Source organism: Ceratotherium simum, chromosome 8 (genome assembly GCF_057802395.1).
Source record: "Ceratotherium simum simum isolate JZ-2026a chromosome 8, ASM5780239v1, whole genome shotgun sequence".
Classification (NCBI taxonomy): Eukaryota; Metazoa; Chordata; class Mammalia; order Perissodactyla; family Rhinocerotidae; genus Ceratotherium; species Ceratotherium simum.
The window spans coordinates 1661909-1675575 of record NC_141907.1 but is presented as its reverse complement, the minus strand read 5'-3'; the positions used below and the strand labels follow the sequence as shown (position 1 = coordinate 1675575).

General features: G+C 54.3%; 1 protein-coding gene across 1 annotated transcript in view; it reads left to right on the top strand.

Annotated features, from left to right (window-relative positions):
- Positions 1-11975, top strand: part of ZFYVE28 (zinc finger FYVE-type containing 28) — a 126861-nt gene extending 114886 nt beyond the window's left edge. The window contains exons 9-13 of the mRNA XM_014788912.2: positions 5884-6017; positions 6788-6904; positions 8467-8571; positions 10906-11009; positions 11564-11975. Of these exons, the coding sequence (XP_014644398.1) occupies positions 5884-6017; positions 6788-6904; positions 8467-8571; positions 10906-11009; positions 11564-11695 (592 nt within the window). The 3' untranslated portion in view covers positions 11696-11975. The remainder of the gene's footprint in view (positions 1-5883; positions 6018-6787; positions 6905-8466; positions 8572-10905; positions 11010-11563) is intronic.
- The last annotated feature ends 1692 nt before the right edge of the window (positions 11976-13667 follow it).

Here is a 13667-nt window from a genome sequence, read left to right as displayed (position 1 = left end):
GAAGGTGGCTGGATTTTTCAACTGGATAAATGTTCAAAATTAGTGTTGATTGACTGCATAGATATGACTGGTGAGGTATCTGGTTACAGACTCCTTGGTGAGGCATAGGAAGCCCTTGGTGGGGTGGGTGCCTCTCACTCCTCCAGCCTCAGCCTCTTATGGCTCAGTGTCCCTCTGCGTCTCGAGTTCCGGCCATCTCTCTCTCTTACTGTTCCCTCCCTCACCATAGACATGGACTCACTGGGCACCAGCTGGCCTCTCAGCTCTGTCTTGTTAATGTGTGGCTCCCACACTAGACTCTGGGCTCTTGGGGGGCACACACAGGTCTGATTCATCCCTGGGACCCTCTTCCACATCCCCACCCTGTCTGTACAGCAACTTCTCCTGGAGAGTCAGCACCCTTCTGAAATGGTGGCCCCGGGCAGTGTTCCTGGGCCTCCTGGTGCCCAAAAAATGCCCATCCATGTGGCCCTGAGGGACCGGGCTGACCTAGACAGGTCCAAGGTGAAATCCTGGATCTACCTCCGCTGTCTGCTCTTTTGTAACCCTCAGCGCTTCCAAGCCCACCGGGCTCCCTGTAGGCAGCCCCTCACTGACTTTCTGTCTAGGAGCAGTCTCTTTATGGAGCTTTGGCTTTCTCTTTCCCTCCAGCTCCCCCCACTGCTCTGCCAGAGATTCAAATGGATCAGGGCAGAGCAGTGGGAGAGGGCTTTTCCCCCAAAACTGAAGTATGTTCGGGATTGAGACAGCAGTTGGCAATCTGATCCACCCACCCACTGATCCGCCGGCCTCGGCCTCAGTCTTAATCTGCTGGAAGAATTAATTGCTTTTTTATGCCACAGTATAGACTTCATAACTTACAAGCTTCATAACTTACAACTTTCCCTCGAAAGTCAGGGCCCTTCCCCTGGTTTCTCACCCAGCAGCTGTGTGCAGCAGCAGCACATTGTCCAGGAAGACTGCCCAGCCTCCGGGGCATTTATCTGCGGGGGTGGGGCCACAGGGCTGGACCCCAGAGGTGCCTTCCGGAGCTGCCTTCTACCTCTGCTTAGAAACAACCTCCCTGCCACAGGCGGGGTGGAGGTGCCACCTGCTGCCGGCAGGCACGTCCTCTCTCCTCGAAATAATGTTTATTCTTCTGATCACAAAAGTAACAATTGATCACAGAGGACACTTTGGAAAATAATAATTTATCTATAGTCCTACTATTCAAATAAATGTAAGACTAATGCTTTGCCTTGAATATATTTCCCACTCTCATTTGATATCTCTAATTTTTAAAATGTTACCTTTCTCATTTAATATTTTAGCATTTCCAGCATCATTAGCTATCCTTCTACAAAGCAGAAATTGTATGGATGTGACTCGAATTTATTGAGTCAACCTACTGTTGATGGACATTTAGCTTATGAGCTATTTCTTGAATATGAGTTTGCTAGATGATTACAAGAAAAACATTGTTTTATTGTTTTTTCAAGTGTACAATTCAGTGGCTTTTAGTATATTCACAGAGTTGGCAACTGTCACCACTATCTAATTCCAGAGCATTTTCATCATCCCATAAAGAAACCCTGTACCTGTTGCAGTCACTCCCCGTTCTCAGTTCCCTTCAGCCGCTGGCAACCACTAATCTTTTTTCTATCTCTGTTGATTTGACTATTCTAGACATTTCCAGTAAGTGGGATCACACACTATGTGGCCTTTTGTGACTGGCTTCTTTCACTTAGCCTAATGTTTTCACAGTGTATCCACGTTGTAGCATCTATCAGTACTTCCTTCCTTTGTGTGGCTGAAAATTAATTCCATTGTGTGGATAGACCACCTTTTGTTTATGAATTTGTCAGTTGATGGACATTTGGGTTGTTTCCACGTTTTGGCTACTATGAATAATGCTGCTATGAACAGTCATGTACAAATTTTTGTGCGAGTATGTTTTCATTTCTCTTGGATATATACGTGGGAGTGGAATTGCTGGGTCGTACTGTGTGAGGAACTGCTCAACTGTTTTCTGAAGTGGGCGGCACCACATTAGTTTCTCACCAGGAATGGACAAGGGTTCCAATTTCTCCATATCCTCACCAACACTTGTTATTTTCTGTTTTTTTTTTAATTATCATTATAGTCATCCTAATGAGTATAAAATGGTATCACATTGTCATTTTGATTTGCATTTCCCAAATGACCAATGATGTTGAACATTTTCATGTGTTTATTGGCCATTTGTATATCTTCTTTGGAGAAATGTTTATTCAGATCCATGGCCTATTCTTTAGTTGGATTATTTATCTTTTTATTGTTGAGTTGTAAGTGTTCTTTCTATATTCTGGATAGGTCACCCTTAGATACATGATTTGCGAAATTTTTCTCTCATTCTGTGTGTTGTTTATTCACTTTCTTGATGGCATGCATTGAAGCATAGAAGTTTTTTTTTTTTTTAAATCACTCTCATTTTATTTTTTCATTTGTTTTTTTTTGTGTGTGTGTGAGGAAGATCAGCCCTGTGCTAACATCTGCCAATCCTCCTCCTTTTTTTTTTTTGCTGAGGAAGACAGGCCCTGGGCTAACATCCGTGCCCATCTTCCTCCACTTTATATGGGATGCCGCCACAGCATGGCTTGCCAAGTGGTGCTTTGGTGCGCGCCTGGGATCCAAACCGGAGAACCCCGGGCCGCCGCAGCAGAGTGCGCGCACTTAACCACTTGCGCCACCGGGCCTGCCCCTGAAGCATAGAAGTTTTTAATTTTGGTGAAGTCCAGTTATCAGTTCTGTCTTTGGTTGCTGTAACTTTTGGTGTCATATCTGAGAAACTGTTGCCTAATCCAAGGCCACAAAGATTTACTCCTATGTTTTCTTTGGAGAATTTTAGAGTTTTAGCTCTTACATTTAGGTCTGTGATCTACTCTGAGTTAATTTTTGTGTATGGTGTAAGGTAAGGGTCCATCTTCATTCTTTTGCATGTGGAAATCCAGTTTTCCCAGCACTATTTGTTGAAAAGACTATTCAGTCCTTATTGAATGGTCTTGGTACCCTTGTTGAAAATCAGTTGCCCATGACTGTATGGGTTTATTTCTGGACTCGCAATTCTATTCTATCATCATGTCTGTCCTATGCCAGTGCCACACAGTCTTGATTCCTGTAGTTTCATATTAAATTTCAGATCACGTGTGTGAGTCATCCCACTTTTTTTCTTTTTAAAGATTGCTTTAACTATTCTGGGTCCCTTGAATTTCCATTTGAATTTTAGGATCAGCTTGTCAATTTCTGCATGGAAAAAAAAGGCAACTGATATTTTGATATGGATTGCATTGAACTTGTAGACCAACTTGAGGAGTATTGCCATCTTAACAGTATGAAGTCTTCTAATCCATGAACCCAGGATGTCTTCCATTTTTTTAGCTCTTTAATTTCTTTCATTGATGTTTTGTAGGTTTCAGTGTATAACTCTTACATTTCTTTTGTTAAATTTATCCCAAGTATTTTAATCTTTTTGGTGCTATTGTAAATGGGATTGTCTCAATTTCATTTTTAGTTACTTCATTGCTACATCTAAATATAATTCATTTTCTAAAATAACAGCTTTATTGATATATAGTATATATACCATAAAGTTCACCCTTTCAAAGTGTACAATTCAGTAGTTTTTAGCATGTATTCACTCAAACTTTGGTATCAAATGCCAAGCCAATCCAGCCCTCTTTGCCATACAGACCTCCTCAGTTCCTTTTCTTCTGCTCTCCCCTTGCCCTAAATCATTTTTCACTTTTTTATTTTGGTAAAGTCTATATAAGTGAAATTTACTATTTTAACCATTTTAAAGTGTACAATTCAGTGGCTTTATGTATATTCACAATGTCATTTTCAGAACTTTTTCCAGAACATTTCCAGAATATCTATTTCCAGAACTTTTTCATCTTCCCAAGCTAAAACTCTCCCCATTTAACACTAACTGCCCATTTCCCCTTCCCCCAGCCCCTGACAGCCACCATCCTACTTTCTGTCTCTATGGATTTGCCAACTCTTAAGTACCTCATGTAAGTGGAATCATATGGTGTTTGTCCTTTTGTGTCTGGCTTATTTCACTCAACAGAATGTCCTCAGGGTTCATCCATATTGTGGCATGTGTCAGAATTTTGTTCCTTTTTAAGGCTGAATAATATTCCGTTGTATATATATACCACATTTTATTTATCCACTCATCTGTTAATGGACATTTGGGTTGCTTCCATCTTTTGACTATCACGAATAATGCTTCTTTGAACATTTGTGCACAAGTATTTGTCTGAGTCCCTGCTTTCAAATCTTTGGGGTGAGGCTGACCACTGAGACTGTGGGTATTGAATGGAAGTTGACACCCTGGACAGTGAAGTCCCCACCCCCTTTCCTTAGCGCCCGGGGTGGGAGGCAGCCAGGCCCATACCCTCAGGCTGAGAGTGGGGCCTTCGTCTCTGGAAACCCAGCAGCCCAGGAAGGAGACCTGTAGATCATCAATCAGTAGGGTCCCAGGAGAGCAGCAAGTCCCATCAGCTGGCACGCCCAGCCCCAGCCCCAGCCTCCCATCACTCCTCCATGTTCCAATGAAATATTAAATACTCATAAACGAATATTCATTACATCAGAGTTTGCCAATTAAACGCACATTCTTGGAGCCGGGCCAGTGGCGCAGCAGTTAAGTGCGCGCACTCTGCTGTGGCGGCCAGGAGTTCGCAGGTTCGGATCCTGGGTGCGCACCGACGCACCCCTTGCTAAGCCATGCTGTGGCAGCGTCCCATATACAGTAGAGGGGGATGGGCACGGATGTTAGCCCAGGGCCAATCTTCCTCAAGAAAAAGGGAGGATTGCCATCGGATGTTAGCTCAGGGCTAGTCCTCCTCACACACCCACACACAAAAACGCACATTCTTGCACCCCGCTACACACACACACACACACACACACACACACACATTCAACTGAAGAAAGGGACCCCGTGACTCTGGGCCTCTTCTAGCCCAGCCTCCTTCTGCACTGGGCTGAGGTGATGCCACTGGGATGTGAGGAGGGAAGTGCATGGTGGTGGAGAAGGAGTGTGTCTTAGTAACAAAGTTCCACACAGTGGGGGCTTATAACAACAGAAATTTATTCTCTCACAGTCTGGAAACCAGAAGTCTGAAATCCAGCAGGGCCACACTCCCTCTGGAGGCTCTACGAGAGGGTTCTCCCTGCCTCTTCCAGGTTCTGGTGGCTCCTGGCATCCCTTGGCTTGTGGCTGCTTCACTCCCATCTCTGCATCCATGGTCACTTAGCCTTTCCTCTCCCCTGTGTGTTTGTGTCTCCTCTCCATCTCTTATGAGGACATTTGTCATTGGATTAGGGCCACCGGGCAATCCAAGATGATCTTCTCCTCTTAAGATCCTTAACTTGATTATAGCTGCAAAGACTCTTTGTAAGGTCACATTTGCAGGTTCCAGGGGTTAGGATGTGGACACATCTTTTGGGGGCCACCATTCCGCCCACCGCAGAGGGTGTACGTAGATGAGTTGGATCTTCCACAGGAGGAAATCAGTAGATGGTGTTAAACCAGGGAGGCAAGAAGGGGCAGCCTGAGCTTGGGACTCTACACCAGGAGAGAGGGAGGACTTGGGAGTGGTTGCTTCAGGGCAGCCGAGGTCAAAGGTGGCAGACAGGGTAGGAGCTGGGTCAGAAGCCCTGCTGTGCCAGCTGGCTCTTTAGGTGGCGGCATGACTTGATAACATTCTAAAGTTAGGTTACAGGAAAGTTGTGCATCTGGGCAGCTCAGCTCCATAGAGGGCACAGAGACTCTTGTCTTCACTCTCTGGCTTTCAGCCTCCAGAGGCCCTTGCCGTGCCCCCACCCCAAACAGCCTGCATTTCCTTCTCTGTGCAGCTGCTCCACCGCCGATCCCAGCTCTTCAGACAAGACCAGGCCGGAGGCAGTCCCTGTGGCCACAAGAGAGAAGATCCGGTCCAAGTTCCATGGCAGCCACGACCTGATCCACCGCCTGTTTGTCTGCATTTCAGGTGCACGTCTGGGCCTGGGGGGCCAGGGGGGTGCGTGGGCTTGCAGACACAAGGGCTGTGCTTTAGGCGACCAGCCACTGCCGAGTCAGGGCAGCGCCCTGCTGATGTCTGGGTGTGGGTGGTGCTAGCTGATGTCTGGTGGTGGTGGGCTGCTGGTGGTGCCAGGTCTTGTCTGGGGGCTTCCCCACTGTGTCATTTCATCGTCCCAAGCCCTGCGCTGAGGCCATGCACACAGTATAGAGGAGGGCTCACTTCTTCCCCAGGGCGCAGCTGCGAGTGGAGGATCCCATTCCTGCTCCCATCGGCCCCTCAGCTGCCCACATAGGGAGGTTCTTTCTGTTCAATTTGTGGTTCAGATTTTATCGCACTTTTGTTTCTTTTCTCCTCTGGGGATGGTTGTACAGCAGGAAGGTGAAGGGGAAGATGACTGTTCTGTCTCCAGGAAATTCAGAGAGGGGAGTGTGCAAAAAAGTGTCTTTTTAACGTTTTCCTTTAAATAACAAACGTATTCATGTGGTTCAAAAGTATAAAAAGTGTGCAGTGAGGTCTCCCCTCTCTGGCATCCTGCTGCCCTTCCCTCCCCCACCTGTGGTGAGGGGTCCAGACAGTGCTGTCCTGCAGGAATTGTCTCCCAGGGGCTGGGCAGCCTCTTGCCCTGACCGACCTGCAGGCGCGTTGGTCTCGGGCCGTGAGCTCCGGGCAGGTTTCACCAGCTAGCAGCACTGAGCCCCCAGTGCTGGTCAGCCTGACCCCCTCGTCCTCCTCCCCAGGTGTGGCTGACCAGCTGCAGACGAACTACGCCAGCGACCTGAGAAGCATTCTCAAGACCCTCTTTGAGGTCATGGCCACCAAGCCAGAAACGGATGACAAGGAAAAGTTAAAGAAGGGTGAGTGCCAGCTTGGGACAGGGACTGTCGTGTCACCGCCCCCAGGAAGTGGGCCCTGCAGAGACCCGCACTCCTAGCCCTGGGCAGATAAGGCCCCTCCACAGCCACCCAGCTCCTACATGACCTGCCCCGTTCCAAATGGAAACTACCCAGCAGTGCCAGGCTGTCTGCTGGGGGACCGAGGGGCACACGTCACAGGTCCTGGAAGTGCCCTGAGAGGCCACGTGCCCTGAGAAGTGGCACCACCCCCTGCAGCTTTGCAGGTGGGTCACAACCCCCCACACACAGGCCCATGTATGTAGCACCTGCTCCTCTCCCCCTGCACACGCTCCAGCAAGGTAACCTGACTTAGCGCTGACAGGCTGGGAGGCACGGTGCTCTTCCTCTGCAAGAGAGACCCAGACGTGGCACAGCGTCACTTCTACCGAATTCTGTTGCCAAGGCTGTCAGAGGCCAGCCAGAGTCAAGGAGGGGATGTAAGCTTTACCTCTCAATGGGGGGGTTGGCCATCTATGACCTGTGGCCGAATATGACCGGCCTCATGTATTTACACACGCTCAACACATCACAGGCACATGTACGTGCTCTCACACACATGCACTCACACACTCGCACGCACACCCACTTGCGTACTCATACATGTGCATGCTCACACACACAAACCCATACCCTCACACATGCACACACGTGTACTCACACATGTGCACGCTCTCATGCACACGCACTCACGCACTCATACCTGTGCGTGCTCTCACACACTTGCACATGCTCGCATGCACACACTCACGCATGTGCATGCTCTCACACACGCACACACACTCGCACATGCACGCATGCACACTCACTCATGTGCACTCATACCTGTGTGTGCTCTCACACACACGCACTCGTACCCTCGCACGTCCACGCATGCACACACACATGACTACTCACACGTGTGCATGCTCTCACGCACATGGTGCCCACCCCTGGGGAGGAGGCCCAACCCCTGCTCACCCACCCCTCATGCTGGGCTGAGGCACCTCTTCTGAGTGAGATGCCCCGCATCACGAGGGCTACTGCTCAAGAGTGTCTGGACGCACAGGGCAGCCGGCCCTGGCCCTGGAGCCCACCCCAGCCCACAGGGCATGTCCTACTGGTGGGGAGGAGGAGCCTGTCCCAGCTCTGCCTCCCACTGTCCACACCACCAGGCTGCACTGCCCCCATCTTCCAGGGGATTCTGGGCAGGCTACCTTCCGGAACATCATGGTTCAGAAAAGGCAGGTAATATGGAGCCGCTCTGCAAGCAAGGATGGTGGGCCCCTTGGCTACGTCCAGGCCTAGTCCCCTGCCTGCCTCAGGAGTCACAGTCCAGGGAGACTTGACCACACACAGACAGCGCAGGGGCCCAGGACAGGGCACTCAGGTGGAAAGGCCCCCGGCCCTGGTAGCACCCAGCCTGTGGATGTCAAGGGACGGTCGAGTGGGTTTGGGGGAGCAGACCCCCTGCTGGCAGCACCAGGTGCACCCACCAGGGACAGGTGATGGCACATTGACCCCAGCAGCTGCCCTTTCTCCTCTAGTCACCCAGACTCTGCGGAGCGCGGCCTTGGAGGACTGTGCCCTGTGCCAGGAGACTCTGTCATCTTCTGAACTCGCGGCCAAGACCCGCGACGGTGACTTGGAAGGTGCGTGGGGAGCTCTGGGCCAGGATGTGCTGCATGCTGAGCATAGAGCAGCAGGACCCTGTCTGGACATTTCCCCCTCTCTGCCCTGGACGGCAGGAAGGCAGCGCTCCTCCAGCTGGGGGCCCCACCCCAGAGGCTGTCTGGGTGCATAGCTTCCCATGGGAGGCAGCCTCCCACTCCAGTATCCCCTCCTCAGTTCCCAGCGTGGTCACACAGGCCCCCTTAGCTGCGACAGCATGACCTCAGGCCGGTTATTTAACGTCTCTTAGCCTGGGGGCACAAGGTAAGGGCATGAGGAGCAAGGAGCTGCCGATCTCCAGGCCTTTGGCTGTGGCTGGGGTGGCTTGTCCCGGGGCACTGGCACATACCTACCCCCCAGCATTCACCTGCGCCGCAGGAAAGGCCTCACATGGTGGTGTCCAGGGAGCTGCCTGCCGGAGTCACAGGGAGCCTTCCTCACAGGGGCACTGCAGACCCTGCTGCCCCATTAGCCTGGATGTTGGCTGGCTGGAGGCCCAGAAGCTTGGTGGTCAGAGAGGGAGTATCCAGGCGGGTTGGGGGCACTGGCAGCACATCTGTGGGGAGGGGGAAGCCCAAGGCCTTCAGAAGGGGCTGGAGGCCTGAGAGACGTGCTGAGATGGGTGATAGCAGATAGGCCTGACGAGGTGTGGAATGTGACCAGAGCAGAGAAGGCGACTGAAGTTGACCCCATGATAGGCCAGAGGTCACACCACTCCCAGTGTGCATGGCTGGCTGGGCTGGCCCCTACTGGTCCCCAGTTCAAGGCCTACCTTGGTGCTGCCCGGTGACTGGGGCACACACTGAGGCCACCTTCACCACTATCCCCTGGGGGTGACAGAGGCTGGGGAGGGGTCAGGAGCAGCACAGGCTCCCAGTTTCCTAAGCACCCTGAGCCTCAGTCTTCTCTACCTTTCTGTGAAAGCACCTGTCACAGGAACTCGGAACCCCTCTGCTCTCAAAGGAATGAATGTCATGCACTGCGAGGTCCCGACTTGCCCAGCGCACAGCCAGGGGCCGCGACCTCCTCATGGGCTGCCAACCCAACCCCCTCCTGGAAGTTGTCCCCCATGGCAGGGCCTGGGCTCTGGTCAGAGGAGGGGGTGCCAGGCTCAGGAAGTCCTCAGGACCCTCACAGTCCTCCCCAGGCGAGGGTCTGACCTTGTGTGTCGGGGTCGGAGCCCGACTGGCCCAGCCTCCGGCGGCTGCCACTGCTGTCCAGGGCTGCCCTGGGGCCAGTGCGGGATTTTACATGTGGGTGTTAAGCATGTGAGACGATCTTCCTGCGGTGTGGAGTGAGTTGATGGGGTCCAGAGCGGAAGCCAGGAGAGCTGGGTGGGAGGCAGTTGTGGGGTCCACGCAGGCAGGAGAAGGAGCAGATCTTTGGGAGTATGGTAGTGAGGAGGAGGGAGAGAAGGAGGCGTGGAGACCCTGGGTCTCCCGTGGACAGGTGGCCTTGCCGAGTTCCACTTGTAGGCACCGAGAGTGAGCCCTGGGGGCGCAGGGCTAGGGGTCAGGTCTGGGGGTCATATGAGGGTGGACCGGAGACCTCTGATCACCTCTGTGACCCGAGGGAGAGATCCTAGGTGTCTGTTTCCCCCTCTGAGTGTCAGTCCTGGCCTCAGCGCCGGGCACATGGTGGGCACCTCGGTGCCCAGGGCGGGAGGAAGGTGCCCATCTCACCCTGCAAGCCAGCTTCTCCCTGTGCTGATGTACCTCCTGAACTCCAGAGCAAACTCGCCAGAGGCTTCCACCAGCAACTGCCTTGAGAAGTGAGATAGGACCGGCCCCACGGCCCCTGTGGAAGGAGGAGGTGGCCCCTGGCCCCGGCCTGGGCTGCACAGGTGTTGGGAGGAGCAGAGCCATCTACTTGGGCCCCCAGGGCCCCCCGAGAACCTGAGAACTGCTCAGGGGGTGGTTTCTTCACTTCTCAGGCCCCAACTACACCAAAGGGCCCTGCAGGCTGAGTGCTGGCAGGGGAGGCTTGGGAGGGGGTGGACGCTCCCTGCCCATGTCCTGAGTGCAGGTGGCCTGGCCTGGGGCAAGGCACAGGTTGCACCTGGGGTCTGATCGACGGGCATTGACGATAGCTGCGAAGACTGACCTGTCCCTGTGATGCCGTCACCTTCCTGGAACCACAGCCTGGAAACAGAGTCTGGGGGAGGACTGGAGAGGAGAGTGGGGGCTGCCAGGGCCACCTGACCAAAGGCTCCTGCACACCTGCGGCCTCCGACCCCGACCCCAGCCCACCTGCCCCCACTGTCGATGCTGCATGGCTCCCTCTGGCTGACGCATCCCTCACTCTCATTGTCACAGACCCGCCCGAGTGGGTCCCAGACGAGGCCTGCGGCTTCTGTACCGCGTGCAAAGCGCCCTTCACCGTCATCCGCCGGAAGCACCACTGCCGCAGCTGCGGGAAGGTAGGTGGGACATGGCGGCTGCAGGCGTCCCAGGGGCCATCCACAGACACAGCGCAAGGGTCTGGAAGTCAGGAGCGATGCCCCAAGAGACTGGTGAGGCCTTTGGGGTCCTTGTGCAGAGAGGCCTCTGAGCCCTAGGCCCTGCTCTGACTTGGCACAGAGCATGGACTCTGGGCCCTGGGCCCACTGGGTCCCGATGGTGCCGTGCTCAGCCCCAGCTGCTTCAGAGCTGGGGGTAAGGAGGGGACAGAGCTGGGGGAGAGCAGCCTTGGTGCCAGGACCCCCTCCACAAGCCTGGCCTCCTGGGACCAAGATCTGCCCCAGGTTTTCCTGAAGGTCCCAGCCCCACAAAGGGGCCGCAGTCCCCTGACCAGACCAGGGCCCAGCCTGGTCTGGGTGGGAGATATGTGCGGGAAGGCCAGGGGGTGCTCAGGGCTCTGACACTGTCCTCACTGGCCATCCCTATGGGGGCCAAGGTCAGAGAGTGAGACAGGCAGGGCTATCAGAGATCCCCTCCTCGGCTCACTGTCCCCACTGCCTCCCCCGCGTTCCAGATCTTCTGCTCCCGTTGCTCCTCGCACTCGGCGCCGCTGCCCCGCTACGGGCAGGTGAAGCCGGTCCGCGTGTGCACGCACTGCTACATGTTCCACGTCACACCCTTCTACAGTGACAAGGCGGGCATCTGACACAGTGCCCGGGCACTCCCCAAACGCGCCAGGGCCCGTGGACTCCCAGGAAGGAGGCGCCGGGGGCCGTTCTCCCTGCCTCCTCCATCCAGGCCGCTGGCTACTGGAGAGTTCTCACTGCATTTCATCAAGCTGCTGCCGCCGCCAACGCAGGGGCTGCAGGCCGCCCAGACTTCCAGAACGTCCAGCGCCTCCGTCCCACCCACCCGGCCTCCCCACCTGTGGGGACCCCAGGCCAGCCTTAGGGGCAGCAGGAGGTCAGCTTTGCCCAGGGGAGTACCCAGGGGTGCCAGGTGGCTGCCTGGACAAGGGTGGGCTCTCTTCCTGCCTGCCCCCCTGGCTCGCTGAGCTACTGCCTTGAGGCTCAGCCGTGGCAGAAGGCCTGCTCAGCGCCCGCTCTTGACAGGGGAAGTGGGGTGGTTATCTGAGCTCCAGGCAGCCTCAGCACCTGGGACTAAACCCGGGGCAGATGGTGGACACCTAGGGAAGAGGGGCCAGGCCTCAGCGTAGGGTACCGCAGGGCTTCCTGCATGCTTGCCGAGCCAGAAAGACCAGGCAGCATTCTCTCTGCAGGGCCCTGAGCCCACAGCTGCCCACATTCCCCAGTGCCGCCCCCTCCCCACTCCCCTCAGGACCTCGGCTAAACAGAAGGCATCTCATTTCTTCTCAGAGGGAAAATGCAGGAGCAGACCCAGTGGTCCGCTGGGCAAGCTGGCGTGCCCCTGCTGTTATCTGCCCACCACTGGCCACCTGCTGATGGGAGGGGCAGGCGGCTGCCCACACAGCACTGAGACCCACAGGCAGAGGTTTCCTGGGTCCTTAGGCCAGGGCTCCCCAGGCAGCGGAGGACCACCGGACATCACCCACTTGGCTGCCAATACCCCCTTCCCTTTGCACCCCCTGGGACCCCAGCCCACCTTTGCAGACCCCGGAGCAGCCTAGGACCCAGGCTGAGGGCCCCAGCACGGACACCTCCTCAGGCTTAAATCTCAGGCTTCACATTGCAATGACGATGCAGTTTTATTTTTAGAGAGATGACACACCTACTGCTTCTTTTATAGGATAAAACCCAATTACTATTTAACAGTGAAATACATATGCACAAAAACGGCTTCTGTGGGGGGAAAAGTATATAATGGAGAGAATATTATGTATTGAGATTATTTTTATTTTCTAAATGTTATAATTTGAAACCATTTCCATAAATCTATTTAAGAATTGCAGACGTTCTTGTTTCTTATGTGGACACGGGCTCCTTTTCCTCTGTCTGGGAAGCAATGATGTTCTTGCAAACCTGCATTCTCCCCTAGGAAGCTGGGGGCTTCTGAACTCTTGGGACAATTGAAGAGCAGGACTTGGTCTTCCACCAGCCCCCAGGAGATGTGTGGCCACCTCCCACCCCATCCCACTCCCTGCAAGGGTTTCAGTCTCCCTGATGCCTGACCATCTGCCCAGCCCCTCGTTTCATGTGTCCTCAGCTCAGACTCCTGGCCTGTGTGTGTTCAGTGGGGTGTGCTCTTGGACATCCCACCTTGGGGCCCTCCCCACCTTGGTGGTCCTGGTCCTGTGCCACCCACCCACCTGGGGGCTGCCTTCGGGAGTGCCCTGGAGAGAATGCTGGAGGGCAGGTCTTGTGCTGGGGTTGCCATGGTGCTGGGCCTTCCTCTGCTCTTGGAGGCTGAGCCCTTGGGACTTGGGTGCCCAGTCCCTCGGAGGTGGGTGCTGGGAGTCCAGAGAATGGGGGCATGGCTGCAAGAGGCCCCAGTGGCGGCCATACTCACTTTCTTTCTGGTAGGTGAGAAAGTGTTTCAGAAGGTGGGGGCTCCCTCTGAGCAGCCCTGAGTCCTTCAGGAGCAGAGGATAAGGGGCATCCAGGGGGACCTGGTGTCTGTGGCTGCCCAAGGCTGGGCTCCATCCCCCAGCCCATCTGGACAGAGCTCCTCCCACCACTGTGGATGGCTGCAGCCTATGT